Here is an 18,584-nt window from a genome sequence, read left to right on the forward strand (position 1 = left end):
GGTCATAGAGTTAGACCAGATATGATAGTTGTTGTTGTCTAGAAGTAGTGAAATCAGTGCTTGAGTTGGAATTTCACTAGGGTGTAGATAAAAATCAGAGGATGGTGATATTTAAGTGGTTTGGTGTGAGCTAGAGATTTCTGAGTCTATAGCCATTGTTAAGAAGTGAAAATTGTGATTTTTGATTCTGAATTTAAAGGTCGATATGAGGTGAAGTTAATCTGTAAAACTGAATTCTCTTCAAGTAGCTCTAGATACCATATTGAAGTTAATTAAGGGATGAGAGAATTTCAGTTTTGTTAATAACTTCACTTAAGATTACAAGATGAAGTAGTGGTCAATTTATACAAGTAATTTTGGAGACAATTAAACTAGTAATCATTAAACTAAACTTAGTTGTCTAATATCTTTGCATATAAACAATAAAGTGTGATTGTGATTTTTCTGTAGGCAGTCGAAAAAGTCAGTGGAGGATGCCGGAAAAGTCAGAGGACAATGCAAGTGGAGGAGACCATAAAGCATTGTGTCTTGTTGATGAAGTAAAGCTGGCTTTGTGTTGAAGAAAGACAGTTGGGCCAAAACAAACAATTGGGCCGCAGTAGAAGATTCGGCCCAATCAAACAGCGGACGACGTCGACTTGTTCTTTAGTGAATTTGGACTGAAGCTGGTCCAAAACGACATCGTTTTAATCTTTCCTTCTTCCTTCTCTGTCCAACAGCTATCCCTCTCTTCCAAATTGAAATCCCTAAATTTTCTTCCTCTGTTCTTCATCTTCCCAACAATTTCAACATTCATCAACACATTTTATCACATTTCAAGAACTAGCTAGTGTTTTTAGTCTAGGTACATGCATGTATAGCGTCTTTTTTCTTTTTATATGACTATTGTCCTTTTTACTGTATCAGTTCATATGTAATATATCATTCCTTTTTTTTTTTTTTTTGATACAAGCATATCATTCTATGTATGGGTAAGAGCCTGATTGCTGATTCATGGATTATAAGACTCATCACAATACACAAATAAAGTAAGATTGGATATGATTCATATGAAGTAACTGTTTCGTCGCAACATACCTGATATATTTTTGAAATGTCAAAAGATAGAGATTCCATAAAAATTAATCATATCTAGCCCATAATCCACTATATATAAGACATATGTTGTGGACTCAAGTACTCAATATAGTTCGAGCACAAGAAAGAAAAGTATAGATTTGAGTACTCAAAAAAAACTCGCTAAGATATGTTAGGTTTTTTTTTTTTTTTTTTAATGTATAGATTTGTATAAATTACAAGGGAAAAAAACCATGTTGTTTAATCAATTACAGAGATTTCCTCTAATATTCTAGAAAATAAACACAGTTTCTTAAAAAATAAGTTATTAATCTACTACATATTTACTCCATCTCTATATTTACTATATCAACCTTCACTGGAGAAAAAAAAAATGTGTATTAAGTTCAAATACCACATTTCATAAGAGTATATTTTTGTATTTTCACACTGCACATTGGTAATTTGCATTTTTTAAAACATATATTCCATCCGTCCCAAAATACTTGTCACTATTTATATGTATTTTACATAAAAAAAATGATATATATTTTGGGATAGAGGTAGTACACAGAACAAACCGGTTTGATCAAACCTCAATAAGGTTTTCCATTGATACTAATACTTGAATTGGAATGCAGCTTGAATATCAACTCAAAAAGGAGAAGGAAGCGCTCCGTCGAAGGAGGGAACACCGACAGGCTCAGAAGTACCGGTGGGATGTTCCAAAGAAGAAGATGACCTTTCAACAGCTTATACAGCTGCGAAATGCCCTGATGAAGCTGTTAAAGGAGGTGATCTCGGAGAAGCTGAGAAGGGATTCTAGCAAGAATCATGGTCGTGGACTCGGAGGTCTCTAGTTAACTATCGTGTTTTTTGTTAGCTAGCACACATCAGTATGTGATCGCAAGGATTTTACTCAACTCAAGTTTTATTATGTTTTTAATTTTATTCCGTAAGAATAGTGTTGTGAGGACTAATGTTTTGGTCATAGGTGTCTTTTTTCTGAGCATTAATATATCGTCTATTTTTTCTTTTGGATCAATCTTTTATTCCTAATTAGTCATATTGATTGATTAATTTACTTTAGATAAATAAGTATAATTTTATTAAACTTTTTTTAAGTTTTATAATTCTGTAATTTTATTTTTTTAAAAAAAAAGTTTATAATCCTATTTAAGTTTTATTTATAATTTCTTTTAAGTAATAAATAGAGGAAAAAAAACTTGAACAATTCAATTATATCATCCCAATTGTATTTCGAGATTGATTTGAACTTTTATTCCCTCAAGACTCCATAGTTCTCTTACAAAATATGATCGTATAATTACATCTTTTGTGATCCTGGAAATTACACCTAGCTAAGGATGGACAATTCATATGCCTAAATTCTAATGTCGTGGTAGGAAATTCTTATTCCATAATTTATCATCTATAATCTAATGAAAAATGAAAATTATATACTCAGTTTTATGATTCTAAATTTTTTTATTTTTAAAAAAAAATGAACATGGAATATATAGAAAACACAGCTGAGATAGTTTTGAAGCATAGATCCTTGAATTTTCCTTTACATTTATACAGTACATTCTTTGGATTTGAGCTACGCGATAGACATGAGGTTGTCGGCCGTCTGGTCGTCGGAGGAGACGTGAGCTATGCGATAGACGCCGGCTTGCACCTGTTCACGCACAAAATGGAAGTCTATGACGATGTGTTCCATCCTTGAGTGAAAGACGGGATTCGAAGCAAGTTGGGTGGCGCCGATATTATCACAATAGATAACTGGCGGTTGTAGCGGCGGGCGGTGAACGACAGCATCTGAGAGATCCAATTTAGCTCCGCCATGGTGTTTGCCACCAATTTGTACTATGCTTCGGCAGAACATCGAGCCTGCAATCTATGCTTTTTCGAACCCAGGAGATTGGGTTCTGACCAAGGTAGATAATAAACGCTCCCATTGACTGGTGGTTGTCCTTGTCGTCGGCCCAATCGGCATCAGAGAAGGCCTGAAGCTGCTGAGTTGATTGATCTGTGAAAGCATGGAGATTTGAAGAGGTGTGATGGAAAAATTGAATGTCGTCTTGAATGGTTCCGAAAAGGTAACGGAGCATTCGCTTCATTGCACTCCAATGCTCATCGGTGGGAGAGTGATTGAATTGGGACAGCTTGTTCACGTAGAAAGCGACATCCCGGTCGGGTAAGTAACAAGTATTGGAGACTCCCAATAATTTTCATGTATTATGTAGGATTAGTTCATGGTGTCCTAGTATTGAGAATGAGAGTTGGTGAGATTGCCATTGGAGTCAAGATTAATTTCGCATCCAACATTTTTGTATGAGTTAACATGTCTTGGATATGTTTTCTTTGAGAGAGCAGGAAACCATCCTTATTAGGAATAATTTCAACACCTAAAAAGTAATGGAGTGGCCCCAAGTCCTCAATGGAAAATTTTTGAGCTAATAGTTTCACATAGTAATCAATTAGAGCAGGGCTGCTGCCGGTGACGATAATGTCATCGACATAGACGATTAGGATGACTGCCCTTGTGTTTGTTTGATTAAGAAATAGTGAAGCATCAATAACACAATTTTGAAAACCATTAGAGAGTAGGAATTAGCGTACATCCTGGTACCATTCACGCGGAGCTTGTTTAAGACCATAAAGAGCCTTTTTTTAGTGACACACATGTTGAGGTTTGTCTTTATAGACAAAACCAGGGGTTGTATCATAAACACGTTTTCAGTTAGTGGATCCTATGGGAATGCGTTGTTGACATCAAGTTGTTTTAACACCCATCCATTAGTTGATGCAATACCGAGTATGGTTCTTATTGTTGTTGGCTTGATCACTAGACTGAATGTCTCTTGAAAATCTATTACAAGACGTTGATGGAAATCTTTTGCAACAAGACAAGATTTGTAGCATTGGACAGCGCCATCAATATTTCGTTTGACACGAAACACCCATTTGCAGTGGACCAAATTTTGTGCATTGGTTGGTGGTACAAGTGTCCGGGTACCATTTCTAACAAGAGCGTCATACTTTTTAGAATACACGCTTTGTCCCACTGAGAATGTTTGAGTGCTTAAGTAATAGTAGTTGGTTCGTTATCACTGCGAACCTATAACTGAGTAGATAAGCTCAATTTTTGTATGATATTACTACCTCCGTCTCAAAATAGATGCAAATTTTTACATGCAATTTGTATTGAAAATTTTGTATCTATTTTGAGATGGAGGTTGTATATAAAAAGGATCGTGATGAACAGTTTTGATGGCACTCGCTGTTTTCAAACAGGCGGAAGATTGGCTTGGGTGTGGTTATAAGCATGGTTGTCAAGATCGCGTTCCATACCAAAGTATTGTACGATCTGAAGTCGATGTCCATGTCAATTCTTAGGTTGAGCACGGCAGAATTAAAATCATATAGGAACTAGTGCCGACTCATAGGATGGGTAGGAACAAGTGTTGACTCATAGGATGGGTAGGAACTAGAGTCGATCCGTTCCTACATTTTTTTTTCTTTTATTTTTTATTTCTTGTTAAAATGACTTCATTTTTCATTTATTTTTCTAAAATTAATCTATTACGGATCTATTCTTGAGCTACTTTTTTTGTGGCTTAAAATATAGTGATATTTTATTTTACCGGCTTGTTGTAGTGCGATTTGCTATTTATCATGACATTAATAGATTTTGATTGATTTATCATTACATATTTTCGTTGAAGTATAATGTTGGGTTACCCTATCATTTATAAATTATATGTATACCTTTTTAAAATATGTATACATATAGATTTTTTATGTGAAGTACGAATTTGCGTTCTGTGTTAAACCTGCGTGTCACTTTCTAAATCGATCTTCGATACTATGTCAGGTTCTACAAACATGACAGTCTTGGTTATAAGAGACTATTAGGCACGAGTTCGGTGTTAATCTAGCTTTCAGGATGGCCCTGATAATGTACTTCTCTCTAAAGCTCGCGATTTCTTTGGGCATTCGTCGGGGAATAATTTTGATTCAGGGGGAATAATTTTGATTCAGATTCCCAAATCTCTAAGTAATCTTATTCCTAATGTAGCTTCCAGGTTCTTTTCTTGTCACGCCTTAGTGGATACTATTAGAGGAGGTTTTCAACTTTTTGTTAATTGAAAATTTTCCTTATTTTTAAAAAGAAAAAATATAGTCAGGGTTTTAGTAAATATAATTGGCATACAATGTTGGGAGTGACGCATTGTTTTAGTTTTGAGAATAAAATAAAAGAACTTTAAATATTTGTGGTAAGGAAATTTTACTCCAAAATTATTGTGTTTAGCCATCAGATTGTGAATTTTAAATTGAAAATAAATTTCAAAAGCTCTAAAATGGAAAAATCACAAAACTTGATAATAACGCATTTTTCTCAAGTCATCTTTCATAGATAGAAATTATTATAGATAAATGAGTTTCGAAATATTTCTGTCATAATACTTCAAATTTAGATTCTCTACAATTTTATGTTTAATTAGTTTAGGACCTGCATATATTTCACCATAATATATGACTATGTAAGTAAGTTAAATGTTTTGTGTTTCATAACATTAAAAATTAAATAAATATATTGACTAATATAATTGGTTATTAAATTTTAGGATGAAAAATGAATAAGTAATGAAAATTTGAAGTTGTCTTTATTGATAAAACAAACTTGACCATCATTATTGTTGATTTGGATTGTCTCAAGGAGTTTGAGACCGTGGAAGAAATGAACAATGCAGTTGAAGTGAAGAAGAGAAAAACCAGCAATATTGATAATTTTGGAAAAGAAAAAAACAAGCTTGAAGACGAAAAAAAAAGGAAGAAAGAAGCTTGTCTCAACATTAGTAATGGAAAAGATGATTCTGAAGATGTTAATGAAGCTTGTGAAGCTCGTGATCAACGACATATTCACCAATTGACCTAAGGTTTATTCTATCAAAAATCTCTCTTTCAGTTAGAGTTATATGTTACTGTTCATGTTTTGAAATTCAATTTTAGTGTTCTGAATAAAATTAGAGTAAATTAGTGAATTGGGTTGCTTCGTTTAGTCATTATGAAGAAGTCTGCAAGTTCAATTTAGTCTGACGTGGTCGGTATTCTACTATGTATGATCGGGTTATATGATGGAAAACTGGAATTGGACATTTTTATTCTCGATTATTTCAGTTGAAATTGTTGATTCAAAATCATCAAGGGCAAGTCATTGAAGCTGTCTAAAGGTTTACCTCGAAGTTCTAAAGTCTTGGTGAAGATGACATTAGTAGGTTTATGTTTTATTTTTCCGTATTCATCAAGTTTCGATCAAGTTCAATTTAGAAGTTTGTTTTCGATCAAGTTATACTTTAGTCAAGTTAGTAGAAGTATAGTGAAAGAGTTTGAATGCTGTTGTACTATTGATCAAGCTTATAATTGAAAGTCAAGTAAAAAGTCAATAAAAATGTTGTTTTGTCGAGTTGGAGAAGAATACGATGATTCAGCTGTAATTTTTGATGGTTTTACAGTAATACCAGCTCGTAAATGCAACGTGGATTACTCTGAAATGAAAAACAAGTAAAGATTGTGAGAATATTTGTTGAGAAGAGATCGTGCAAAAACCATTTCTGGTTTTGGTTTTCTGTATTTTCTGGTTTTTGCAATTTCCAGCTTGTAATTCATTTTCTATAATTTCATGTCAGCTTGCGATCGCCTATATAAACACTTGTACTCATCTTTTCAAATTAGAATGGAATGAAGAAATAATTAATAGATTACCGATTATAATATTTTTAATTTAGCTACAGAAAATTTTAGGGAAAGAGAAGTATGAAGATCTAATTTATCTATATATATTTTAACAATCATGAATTAAGAATTATATAAATTAATCTATATGTCTCCCGCTGGATTCAATGTACTGCCAGACTCGTCATAATACACAAATTTGGGAAGTTTTGATATGATTCATATAAAAACACTGTTTCGTTGACACATACCTAACATGTTTTGAAATGTCAAAATATAGAGATTCCATGAAAATTAATCATAGCCTATAACCCACTATATATAACTGAGACACAGCTTGTAGTATGGTGCCAACATCGATTGAGCATAAGAAAGAAAATTGGAGACATTACATATTATGAATTAGAAGATGGCTAGGCTTAAGAGTAAGGGTCGGAAAAAAATTAAAATTAAAAAAATAACAAATGAAAGCAATCTTAAGGTGACCTTTAGAGAAGGTTTGGTTTCTTGCCTTTTGTTGAGATCGCGATCATTCGAGTATACTATTAAAATATATTTCTAATATTATTGTTAAATAATTTTTACAATATACACTTAAAAACTACACTTAATTAATTACTTAATCTATATATACACTCACTAATTGATCAATCACCACGCCATACACAACTCACCAATGGACACTCGTTCTTTTTTTTTTTTAATTTATGTGTGTATTGTGTACTTTTGTAAATTATAACTTACATTACACAACTAGAGCTTCATCCCTATTTATACTAGAGGAAGGTCGGTGAAAGTACATTCACCACCCCTCTAGATTGTTCTTATTTCTACACTATTCTTTATCTTTTTAGACTATTTTTAATTACATATTTTTTTTATACATAATTGTAGTATTATTTAGGACCTTTAGCTAACAATCTTATATCTACTAATATCTAAACTAATTTTCATAGATTTGATGGTGAACTTTAACACTCCCCCTCAACATCAACTCTCATATATTATCTTTTCTTGAAACCAACTCCAAGTTGTTGTCGAAACTGTTCCAACTTTGGTATGCGTAGGCTTTTGGTGAAAACATCGGCTATCTATTCTTCAGTCACTACTTTTTTTATTTGGATCTCTTCTTTTAATATATTTTCTCTGATGAACTGGTATGGGACTTCAATATGTTTAATTCTTGCGTGAAACATAGGATTTTTTGCCAGTTGGATAGTTGATTGATTATCGCAATGAAGAATTACTGCCTCCTTTAATGGTTGGTGTAGATCCTTCGTTAGTTGTATAAGCCATGGACTTTCTTGAACTGTTGCTGATGATGATCTGTAAAGTACTGAAGATCAAAATCTCTTAAGTGCTCTTTTTCAAAAATCCTCTCAAGTTGCAAAATAATTCGGAATTTCGAAAGAAGCTTCATTGGGTTAGTTTTTGGTCTATCAAGAAAATACTGCCGGATTCTTCCTTTCACAATCTTGGTTGATGATGTTACTATATATTACTCAGTTGCTTCTATTTTGGCTTTTGGAACTTTGTTATAACTATTACTCGGTTGCATGGCTATTACTCAATAGCCATCCAATATACTTTTTGTAGTATATTGCATGGCTATTGGCGAAGGTACATCTTCAAGAAATGCGACACGTTTCAAGTTAGGGTTAGCCGACAAAGGAAAAAAAAAAAAAAAACAACGTACGTTGTCATTTAACTAATGGCCTTATCAGAATCTTATACGTGCCATTCTCATTTAATTATTATGTATAGTTAACAATTCGTCTTGAATTCAAGCAGATTACCAAATTATATATGGGCCAATTCAAGTGGGTTACATCAAATTTGGGATGGATAGTTTCGATATTAGGACAATACAATTTTCATCACTTTATGCATCTCTAATGTCTTTTTTCTCTTCAGTTCATATCTAAAAGATCTTCTATTTGATTCGAACTACTTAAAATAAATTAATTACTGGATTACCAATTGTATTGCTTTTCTACTGACAATATATTTTATAATATATTATTTATAGTAAAGTTAACGAAATATGATTGCTCTATCTTAATATTCTTTAACTAAGAATTAGCTGAATAAATCTATACGTGTCTCCAGATATCACAACACACAAATAAAGTAAATTTGGATATGATCAACTGTTTCATTGAAATATACCTAATATATTTCGAAATGATAAAACATAGAGATTCCATGAAATTAATCATAGCCCATAATGCTCTATATATATGACACATGTAGTAGTATTCACTCAATACAGATTGAGCATAACAAAAAAAATTATAGATACTTAGATTGTGAGTAAGAAGATGGGTAGGCTTAAGGGTAAGGGTCGTAGGAAGGTCGAAATTTAAAAAAAAAAAAAAAAGACAATGAAAACAATCTCCAGGTGACCTTCTCTAAGAGGAGGTTTGGGGTGTTTAAGAAAGCCAGTGAGCTTTGCACTCTTTGTGCTGCTCAGATTTGTATTATTGCATTTTCTCCTGGAAAGAAAGTTTTTTCTTTCGGTCACCCTAATGTTGGGGAAATCCTTGATCGTTTCCTAGGCCGGAACGCTAATCCCCAGAGTATTGGAGCTCCTACACAATTTGTTGAGGCTCGTGACAACCGAATCCTCGACGACCTTAACACGCAACTCTTTGAGGTTTGTTATTTTTTTTCTCATTTAAATTATATAGATTTAAAGAAATTACATAAATAAAAGGAAAAGAAAACTATATGTTCTGATATATTCTTGAAGTTGCCTCCTGTATTTTAGAAAATAACAAAACCCTCTTTTTTTTTTATTAAAGGGAGTTTGAGGGAACCTCAATTACAAAGAATGAAGTTCTAGATAAATATCATAAAATTAGATAATGAAATTTTGAGTATTACAATGCATGGCGTTGCTCATTAATTTGTTTGGGATCCTTCAATACTCGTCTGCTTACTAGAATCATATAAGTTAAGCATTTTTGAGAAAGTCTGTAGCTGGGGCAACTGCCAATGAGTAATAAAACCCTCATGAAATAGTTCATTCTATACTATACACTTCACCTCGTCTATTTTTCACTTAAAAATGCCTATTATAAAGTTCATAACACATTTTACAAGAGTATATTTATCTTTTCACACCGAAAATTCGTTAATTATTTGGTTTTCCATTAATAACAATCATCTGATTTATCTGTATATATGCAGTTTGAAAACGAATTTGCAGCGGCGAAAAGTTACGGGGACAAACTGAGCAAGATGAGGAAAGAGGGCATTGCTATGAACAGGTGGGAGGGTCCAATCGAGAACCTGACCTTGGAAGAGCTTGGGAAACTGCAAACTGCGATGCAAAACCTAAAGAAGCAATGCCATGCAAGCTCAAATGATCCAGAGTTCAATCCTGCCACCCCACGGTTTTCCTGATTTTGCAGCATGGTCGTGGATGAACTCAAATCGGTCACAAGTACATTTCCGGATGTTGCAGGGTTTACGACTAGCTTGAATTCAAACCTTCCACAACAACATTTCCCTGATTTTGCAGGGTCTTCTTCTAGCACGAATCCTGGGATGCCGCAGAACTATCATTACAACAACATCTTTCAGGGACATGGACATGGAAGCTTCTAGTTTTACTTTTCGTGTTTTATTATGTTTTACACAGAATTCAAGTTTTATTTTGGTTTTAATTTTGTTTTGTAAGGTTAATTAGAGTGTTGTGAGAGTACTTTGTTTTGGTTTTAAGTTGTTTTTTTTTTTCAGAATTAATACATCGCTTGGTTTTTTCTTTTGCATAAATTATTTTCCTAATTGGTCAAATCTAATAAATATTAATTTCATATTTTCATTTTATTTTTTGATTGGGTTGTTGCTAGTTGCCCATTTAATTACATTTAAATGTTGATCTATATTGAATAAATTATATATGCGTAAATAGAATATGCGAAAACATTTTGGACATCAAAAATAGTACTGTGACTAGCATAATAAAAAGAAAAATAACGGGGAATTACACGTTGGCGTATCTAAATCAATTTTGCAACAAAATTAATTTCTTAGATCTTATATAAAAAGGACCGTGATGAACAGTTGTGATGGCGCTGTTTTTCAAGGAGGCCGGCAGAAGATTGGCTTGGGTGTAGTTATAGGTATGGTTGTCTGGATGGTGTTCCATGTCATAAGATCGTACGATTTTATATTCTTGAAGTGGATGTTCGTATCAATTTTTAGGTTGATGACGATATAGTTAAGATCAGACAGGAACTAGTACCGATTCATAGGAGGGTAAGAACTAGTAGTTCCGACATGTTCCTATATTTTTTTTTTCTCTCTTAAAACAACGCTGTTTCTCATTTATTTAACTAGAATTAATCTTTTGCAAACATATTCTTGAACTACTTTTTTTTAGCTTAAATTTTGTGATATTTTATTTTACCGGACTTGTTGTTGTAGTGTGATTTGTTATTTTATGAAAAACGACGTCGTTGTTGTTGTAGTGTGATTTGTTATTTTATGAAAAACGACGTCGTTGTTGGAATAGCATATTTTATTATTGAATAAAAATTTGATGAATGACTTTTTATTGGAGAATTAAAATTGATACACGGTTATATTGTTTTCTCTTTATTAGTAATTCATATGTCAAATGAAATCTATATAAATTTATCTTTTTTATTAACTTATACATTTAACGAACTATTAATTTATTACATTGATCTCGACTCATGACAAAAAAAATTATTATTTTAATAAAATTATTAATTTATCGAATATTATTTGAATGTCGAATATTATTTGAATGTCAAAGAAAATAGAAAATAACGTTAAAATGCAAGTGATAAATTTTTCGGAGTGAAAGTGTTGTAAAGCCCATGAGGTCCAAAGAACAAGAAACCCATCAAAGTTAAGACGTCGTCGTTTTTACTAAACACTCACAGCTTGGCTTTCTTTTGGTTCTTCCAACTATCAATTTTATCCATTAGCTTTCTTCTCCTCTTTGTTCACTTCACATACACCATTGTTTCGCGCAAGCGGAAGAAAAAATGGCAATAATGGCTATGGCTACGACTACTTCACCACTGGAGATTTCAATGGCTTCACTTTCTCTCTCTTCCTCCAACCAATCATTCTTCGGGAAGGGACTCTCTCTCTCTACTTCCTTCCCTGTACGTTTTTTTTTTGCCTCTTTTCCTTGCATAGTTAATGTTTTGCTTTGTTGCTTTCGTTAATGGGTTTTTCGTTGCATACATTGAAATGGGTATTGAACCCAATGCAAAATTGGAGTAAGCAGTCTATCTTTATCGTGAAATCGCTGTCTCGTTTATGGTTTTCCTTATTGCTAGATATTAGCTGATTTGTGTGAGTTTATACATTTGGGATTTGGCAACAATTGATAAAAAAAATTTACTTTGGTAAAAAAAAAGCTGAAATTCAGGACAGTTCCTGTGCTAAATTTGCATTTGGGTTTTTGCAAAACCTCCTCTCCATTCTATGTTTACGTGTCTTATCTTCGTTGTTGGTTAGTTGTGGACTCATTTTCAGGTTCATGAACTTTAGTGCAATCACTGATCTATAGATACTTTAAGTAGAAAGTCCTTGAGATTTGCTGATTAGTTGTGAAGTTTGCACTATCAGAAATTTAAGAACTTTATATTCCTAATGATGTGAGTTTGAAATTGAAGGGATTTGTGCCTCCTATCTTTCGTTTTTTTCCTTGCTTGTCTTTCAAAAATGCATGTTGCTGATTAGTTGTGAAGCTTGCACTAACAGATATCTCATTCTCATGATTCTGTGTTGTATGCAGCACTGGTTTCGGTGCTATGTTTTAATTGACTACATGAGTGTCTTTTGACATGCTAATGATACTCCTGAATATTTTTCTATTCTTTTCCATTTGCTACAAAATTTATTATGCTTTCCCTGAATCATGAGAACTCTCTCAACCTTAATTTGTACGCATATTTGATTTGGTAAATGGAACTAGAATGAAGCATGATATGAGAACCCTTATTGATATCTATACTCCTTTTCGCAGGTCAAGTCAGTACAGAAGCCGTGTCTTGTATTTGCAAAGGTCAGTAATATTTCAGTGATAGCGTACTTTTACTTTCTTTGCGGACTGATAAAATCGGTAATATTGTGGGGAATGGTCTGACAAACTTCCATCCAGCATAATCCAGTTAAGGGCTAAAATTTATTCTTCAAATATTGTTGAAAAGCCAGATATTTAGAAATGCGAGACTCATGTGCTTGTGCCCTTGATTTCCAAATTCCTAAGTACTCTTTCAAACATTTTGTTATCTAGATTTGGTTGTTCTGCTGTATATTAGTGAGCTTTTTCTTTTCTTTTTCATTCTTAATTGGTCGGTTTCATTTATAACTCCTGCAGCTTAAGAGATGGGAGCGAAAAGAATGCAAGCCCAACAGTCTCCCAGTTTTGCATAAGATGCATGTCAAACTAGGAGATACGGTTAAAGTAATTTCCGGACGTGAGAAGGGCAAAATTGGAGAAATTGTTAAGATCTTTAAGCATAACAGTACAGTGATAGTGAAAGATATAAACCTCAAGACGAAGCACATGAAGAGCAGAGAAGAGGGCGAACCAGGGCAGATTATAAAGGTTTGCAAGGATCTCCCTTTTCAAAATGCATTTTATATTTCCAAATGTTTTGTACAGTTTCTCATGCATATATTAATATCCAATATATTTGTGTATGCCAGATTGAAGCAGCAGTTCATAGCTCAAATGTCATGCTTTATTCTAAAGAAAAGGAGGTAGCAAGCCGAGTAGGTCACAAAATACTTGAAGATGGAAGTCGTGTACGTTACCTCATAAAAACTGGGGAAATCATTGACGATGCAGAGAATTGGAAGAAGCTTAAGGAAGCGAAAAGAAACAAAGAAAGTACTGAAGTAGCTACCACTGCCTAGAAAATTCAACTTGTGAGCTTGACATTGCTGTAATTGCTATTCCTATCAATGCCTTGTTTTTGGCATAGCTATGTAGTAGAAATATTATGGATCTTCAGCCAATCATTTATGTTGTATTTAGAATATGGCCAAATACAGATAGTTTTGTTCTTTTGAGAATTTATAATATTCTTTGATGCATATGCATTTGGCATTTGGAACCAATGTGACGTTGCTGTAATTTAAGAGTTTAGTTTTGCCATTTAATATCATTATTTAGCTTTGACGACTAATATGTGATGGCTATGAAAAAAAAAATGTGATGGCTTTTTTGTGTTTGCAGGCTTCCGTAACTTTTTTCATTCTCATTTATATAACTAATATAATCTATCCATTCAAAATTCGTTTCATCCATTTCATCTGGAGTTGAATGTAAAAAAGGAAATTATATTGTCCTCCACTAAAAAAATGACATGCTGCATTAAAGAAAAAACAATAACTAAGTTTTTATTTTGGTATATGTCCGAGTTCGCATATCTCATACTTATAAATATAGTAATATGAATCATAAAATGTATGATATAATATAAGTTTGAATGACAGTGTAAAAAGAAAAATAAAAATATATAAACAAACATTACTTAAGATTTTTCTGACGCTTGTCTTTTTGTAAGTGGCCGGTAAAGTAAAATGATGCTTCTAAAGGAGCAGTTTTGTTCGTAGAAATTTAGACAGTATTTAATAAATTTAATTCTTTTTTTCCTTATCAAGATGTAACTTTAAATAATAGTAATCTTTTCAAAATAGTGAAATTCAAAAAATATTTATTGACTGTAATCTTACATTGGTTAAAATAACCGGGAAAAAAGAGAACATGCATGTCAATTTCAAACATTTGACTCATTCATATCTTCACATCTTTTTTTATGTTGAGACTAGATGGTCAAGTTTTTTTTCACTATTCTAAATAAATTAAATCAATGCTCTATTTTAACATTTTACCTCGTTCCTAGCGTATATATATTTGAAGCAAATTGTTAAATTTCAAGTAAAATTGAAGATATTCAAGTTGAATAGAGAAAAGAAAAACAATGGAAGGAAAAAGATCACAGAAATCATTTTTGATCATTTGTATACTAATTTTAAGTTTACTTGTAGGAGAATCAACCGCAAACCTTCGCCGGAAAGAATAACGCGTCGTACTTTGCACAGCTCTATGCGCTAGGACCGGTCCATGGCTCCCCGTTTGCCTTGCGGGTTGCATACTAACATTCACCCAAATCCATGTCGTAGAAGAGGATAAACACATCCCAAAATGCATGCTTAAGTGTATAACATCGACATACTACCCCAACAATAATATTTACACTCCTGATAATATAGATCAAGGTATTTTTCTCTCCCTCTAAAAAAAATTTAATCAATTTATCATCATATCTATTTATCCATTACTATATTCTATGAGCATTTAACTGATCATCATTTCTTAATTTTTGTTCTTGCAGTTTCGGATAAAGCGAAGATGCGTATGGATGGTTGCAAGGATAATTTAGGACCCTCTAGTGAATGATATATTATTATTATTATTATTATTATTATTATTATTATTATTATTATTATTATTATAATATAACATCGTTTCTAGATATATTAATGGTCATTCATAAGCTTAATGAATAAAATCTTATTAGTAAAAATCTCTATATCAATATTATACCATTTAAAAATATATATATTATACCATTTAAGTGTTTTGTTACATACATCATTGTTTCATTGTTATGAATTGTTTCATTTCACATATGCAAAATTGGATCACTCCAAATACTCCTACGCGCAGAATGGGAAAAACTAATACTATACTTGGTCGAACAAGGATTGACCATTACTTCGTCCGTATCAAATTACTTGACAAATTTGTAGAAAATTAAGGATTGTGTTAAAATGACGTAAATGCCCTTATGTAACAATTCACTCAAAATCGACCTTTTCTCTCTTCTCTCAAACCGACTCTCCTTCTCCTCTCTTCACCACCTCTCGGCCATACCATCGATTACGCCGCTTCTTCCTTCACCCTCCCAACTCCGACCATCCTATCTTCCCCTCTGATGACCCTCTCTGACCTCATTTATCCCGGAACTCTTCCCTCTCTCTTCTATTAAAGCTTCAAAAGAGGGGATTTTTATCTCGCCACTACAAACGCTGATTCAAACAAATAGACGGCGGCGACGGGCTCTTTGCTGATTCAATTGCTTCTAATTCCTTCTTCCAATTGAAGCTACCGCTTTAACAAGAGAATTCATGTTGTTCTTTAAGCTGCTGCTGTTGCTTTTGATTGTCCTTAACCCTATTCTTCCTGTCGGTGATGGCTTGCTGCTGTTGTTGTTGCAGCCGTTGCGCCGTCTGGTCAGTAACGGCGTCGTTTGGACGTGTGGGAGAGGCGTGGTTAGGGAGGATCGGAGAATCAAGGACATGACTATCGACTGTAGGAGGGAAGGAGAGATCGAGGAGAGAGAGTTTAGGTTTAGTTATTGTAGGATTGCAAGTAGAGAATCGAAGCTAAATCAACATGTGGTATTCAAAATTAAAGATTGAGAAATTAGTTGTATTGCAATTGAGAGAGAGAAGAAATCAAAGTGATCGATTTGTTGGAATTTTTTTAACAAATATTTGTAATCTGTGTTTGGTCAAAACCACCGGTGGTCAATGGTGGTTTTGATGGTTGTGATGGAGGTTGTTGTTGTGATATGTGTAAAAAAGAATGGATTTGAGATCGGTGTTGGTTATGGGGAAAAACACAAAAATTGAGAGAAAATATAGAAAACGTCATGTATTATGATGTAAGAAAATAAGTCAAAAATTACAAATATTTTGATATATTTGTGATATGAAGGGAGTATTTATTAATTTTGTATGAATTTCAATTCTAACTTTTTTGATTGCATATATATATGGAAAAAAACTTGCATCTTGCGGTAGGAAAACCAATGTGTTACCAAGTTAAAAAAAAATTTGTAACCGTTTTTGTTTAATACTTAAATAAAAACACGTGTTAAGACGACAGTCTGAAGAATGAAAGTCTGATTCGGTAAACAAATGATCAAAATTATCAGCTCGTCATCGACGGCTGATAGGCACTCATCTATTTCTAACACACGTAGAGAGAATTAGCAGAAGCGGAAGAAGAAGAAAAATGGCACAATTGTTATTTTATGTGTGGAATAGAGCTCTGTTTCGTCCACGGATGGATAGTATAGAAGCGTGGAGAGCACGCGCTTCTTGTATGGTTGTAGTCTTTCTTGATCCAAGAGAGAGGAGGATCTTGAAAAGGGTGGTTGAGCGTCTACGGCCTACCCGGGCCAGCAAGGCTCACCTATATACCGGTAGCTAGGTTAGGCTCTAGGCGTGGATACTAGTCTCGGAGTCGAAAGTTGTCGAATGTGTGTACTCGTGTTTATGATGTCTCTAGTGATAGAGAGATCGTACGGAACCAAGCTAGTGAGCTAGGGTTGTGAACAATTAGGTGATCCCCTCCGACAAGTGTCATGTCAAGGGCTATTTATAGGGAGTCAATAGTGTTTATCCAAAAGTGACCATTTTGCCCCCAAGTATGAGTCGTACGGTCAGGAGAGGGAGACCGATAGACTCGAGCCGAAAGCGATCTCTCTATCGGTCTCTGTCTAAAGGTCTCGGAACCGACTAGGCAGGTCAGTATCTATCCTTGAGCGAGCCTCTCCATGCCAGTCAGTGGGACTCACTATTGGGTTCGGTCTTCCCAAAAGTCCTTTCCCTATCATTTGCCCCCTTTCTTGTACGAAGAGTCATCTTCGTGTAAGAAACGAGTTTTTACAGGGCATTTCGAAATGGCTTAATTCTATCAGGGCCTAAATAGTCGGCACCACTATAGAAGTGCTCGGCATGCTCTAAGCTTTTAGCTCGTCGTGGCATACGGCCTTCATAGCGTGGGTTTATTGTCGTGAAGTGCTTTGATAAATCTGGAGATGTCTGTTATGCTTTGCTTCAGAGCCAGGCCGGTGAAGATCGACGTTATGTCGGGCTGGTCTCGTCTTGTGTCGGTCCGGAGAGTGGCGAATTGATCGGATTTGAGGGGAGGAAGTATGGATTAACGTGATCTGGGACTAACCAAATTGAGTCGAACAGGGAAATGGATCGGTCGAATGGAAGCGGGTCGGGTCGTCTTCCACTTTGTGTACAAGTTATTTTATCATGCTTTTCGACCTCCCTATAAATAGTGCTCCCTCCTACTCTCACTTTCTCACTTTTAAAAAAATCGAGAGAGTTTTGCTTTCTTTAGAGAGACAGGACTCGATAAGTAAGCCAAAGACCAAGAGGCTCTACTTTCTTCAATCTTCTCAGGTAACCTTTCCGGGTTCTATCCTTGATTCCTGATTCTTCCCTCAACCAAACATCAACTATACTTAAGATGTCTTCTAAAGCCTCTAGCAAAAACAACAAGAGTTCTGAGACTCCCTCCTCCCACTCGGGCTTGCCCTCAAGCCACAAAGTAAAGGTGTCGGGGAAGAAGAAGGAGATTGCCAAGAAGCTGGCTCCAGTCAACCCTTCGGGCTCAGCCCTATATGCTGCTGACAACGTGGCGGCTTTCCAAGCAGCCCAACCGACATTCGATAAGCTAGGGTTTTCGAGACCTTCAGCAGCCGAGGGCGAGCGCTCCATGGTCGCGGGGAAGTCGCTCAAGACAGTGCTCAAGAACTCGCTTCTGAAGGACGGTAATTTTCTTTAACCTTTTATCTTTCTTGTAATTGAAGTAGTTAGGAGGCCTATCGACTCTTGTCCTTCTTTTACCAAAATCAGCATTATTTTGATTTTACTTGGTGACTTCTTTAGGACGTCGAAAGGCAGATTACTTCGATGGA

The 18,584-nt window shown here is 34.3% G+C and overlaps 2 protein-coding genes across 2 annotated transcripts; both read left to right on the plus strand.

Moving 5' to 3' along the window:
* Positions 1-7,207: 7,207 nt before the first annotated feature.
* Positions 7,208-10,206, plus strand: LOC139882573 (agamous-like MADS-box protein AGL62). Its single transcript, XM_071866866.1, has 3 exons — positions 7,208-7,279; positions 9,200-9,454; positions 9,991-10,206. The coding sequence occupies exons 1-3, from the start codon at positions 7,208-7,210 to the stop codon at positions 10,204-10,206; spliced, it is 543 nt and encodes a 180-aa protein (XP_071722967.1).
* Positions 10,207-11,837: 1,631 nt separating this feature from the next.
* On the plus strand, positions 11,838-13,710 carry LOC139882577 (large ribosomal subunit protein uL24c-like). Its single transcript, XM_071866867.1, has 4 exons — positions 11,838-11,945; positions 12,815-12,853; positions 13,169-13,399; positions 13,501-13,710. Exons 1-4 carry the CDS (start codon positions 11,838-11,840, stop codon positions 13,708-13,710), a joined length of 588 nt encoding a protein of 195 aa, XP_071722968.1.
* The last annotated feature ends 4,874 nt before the right edge of the window (positions 13,711-18,584 follow it).

The sequence above is a fragment of the Rutidosis leptorrhynchoides genome, unplaced genomic scaffold (genome assembly GCF_046630445.1).
Source record: "Rutidosis leptorrhynchoides isolate AG116_Rl617_1_P2 unplaced genomic scaffold, CSIRO_AGI_Rlap_v1 contig285, whole genome shotgun sequence".
NCBI classification, from domain to species: Eukaryota; Viridiplantae; Streptophyta; class Magnoliopsida; order Asterales; family Asteraceae; genus Rutidosis; species Rutidosis leptorrhynchoides.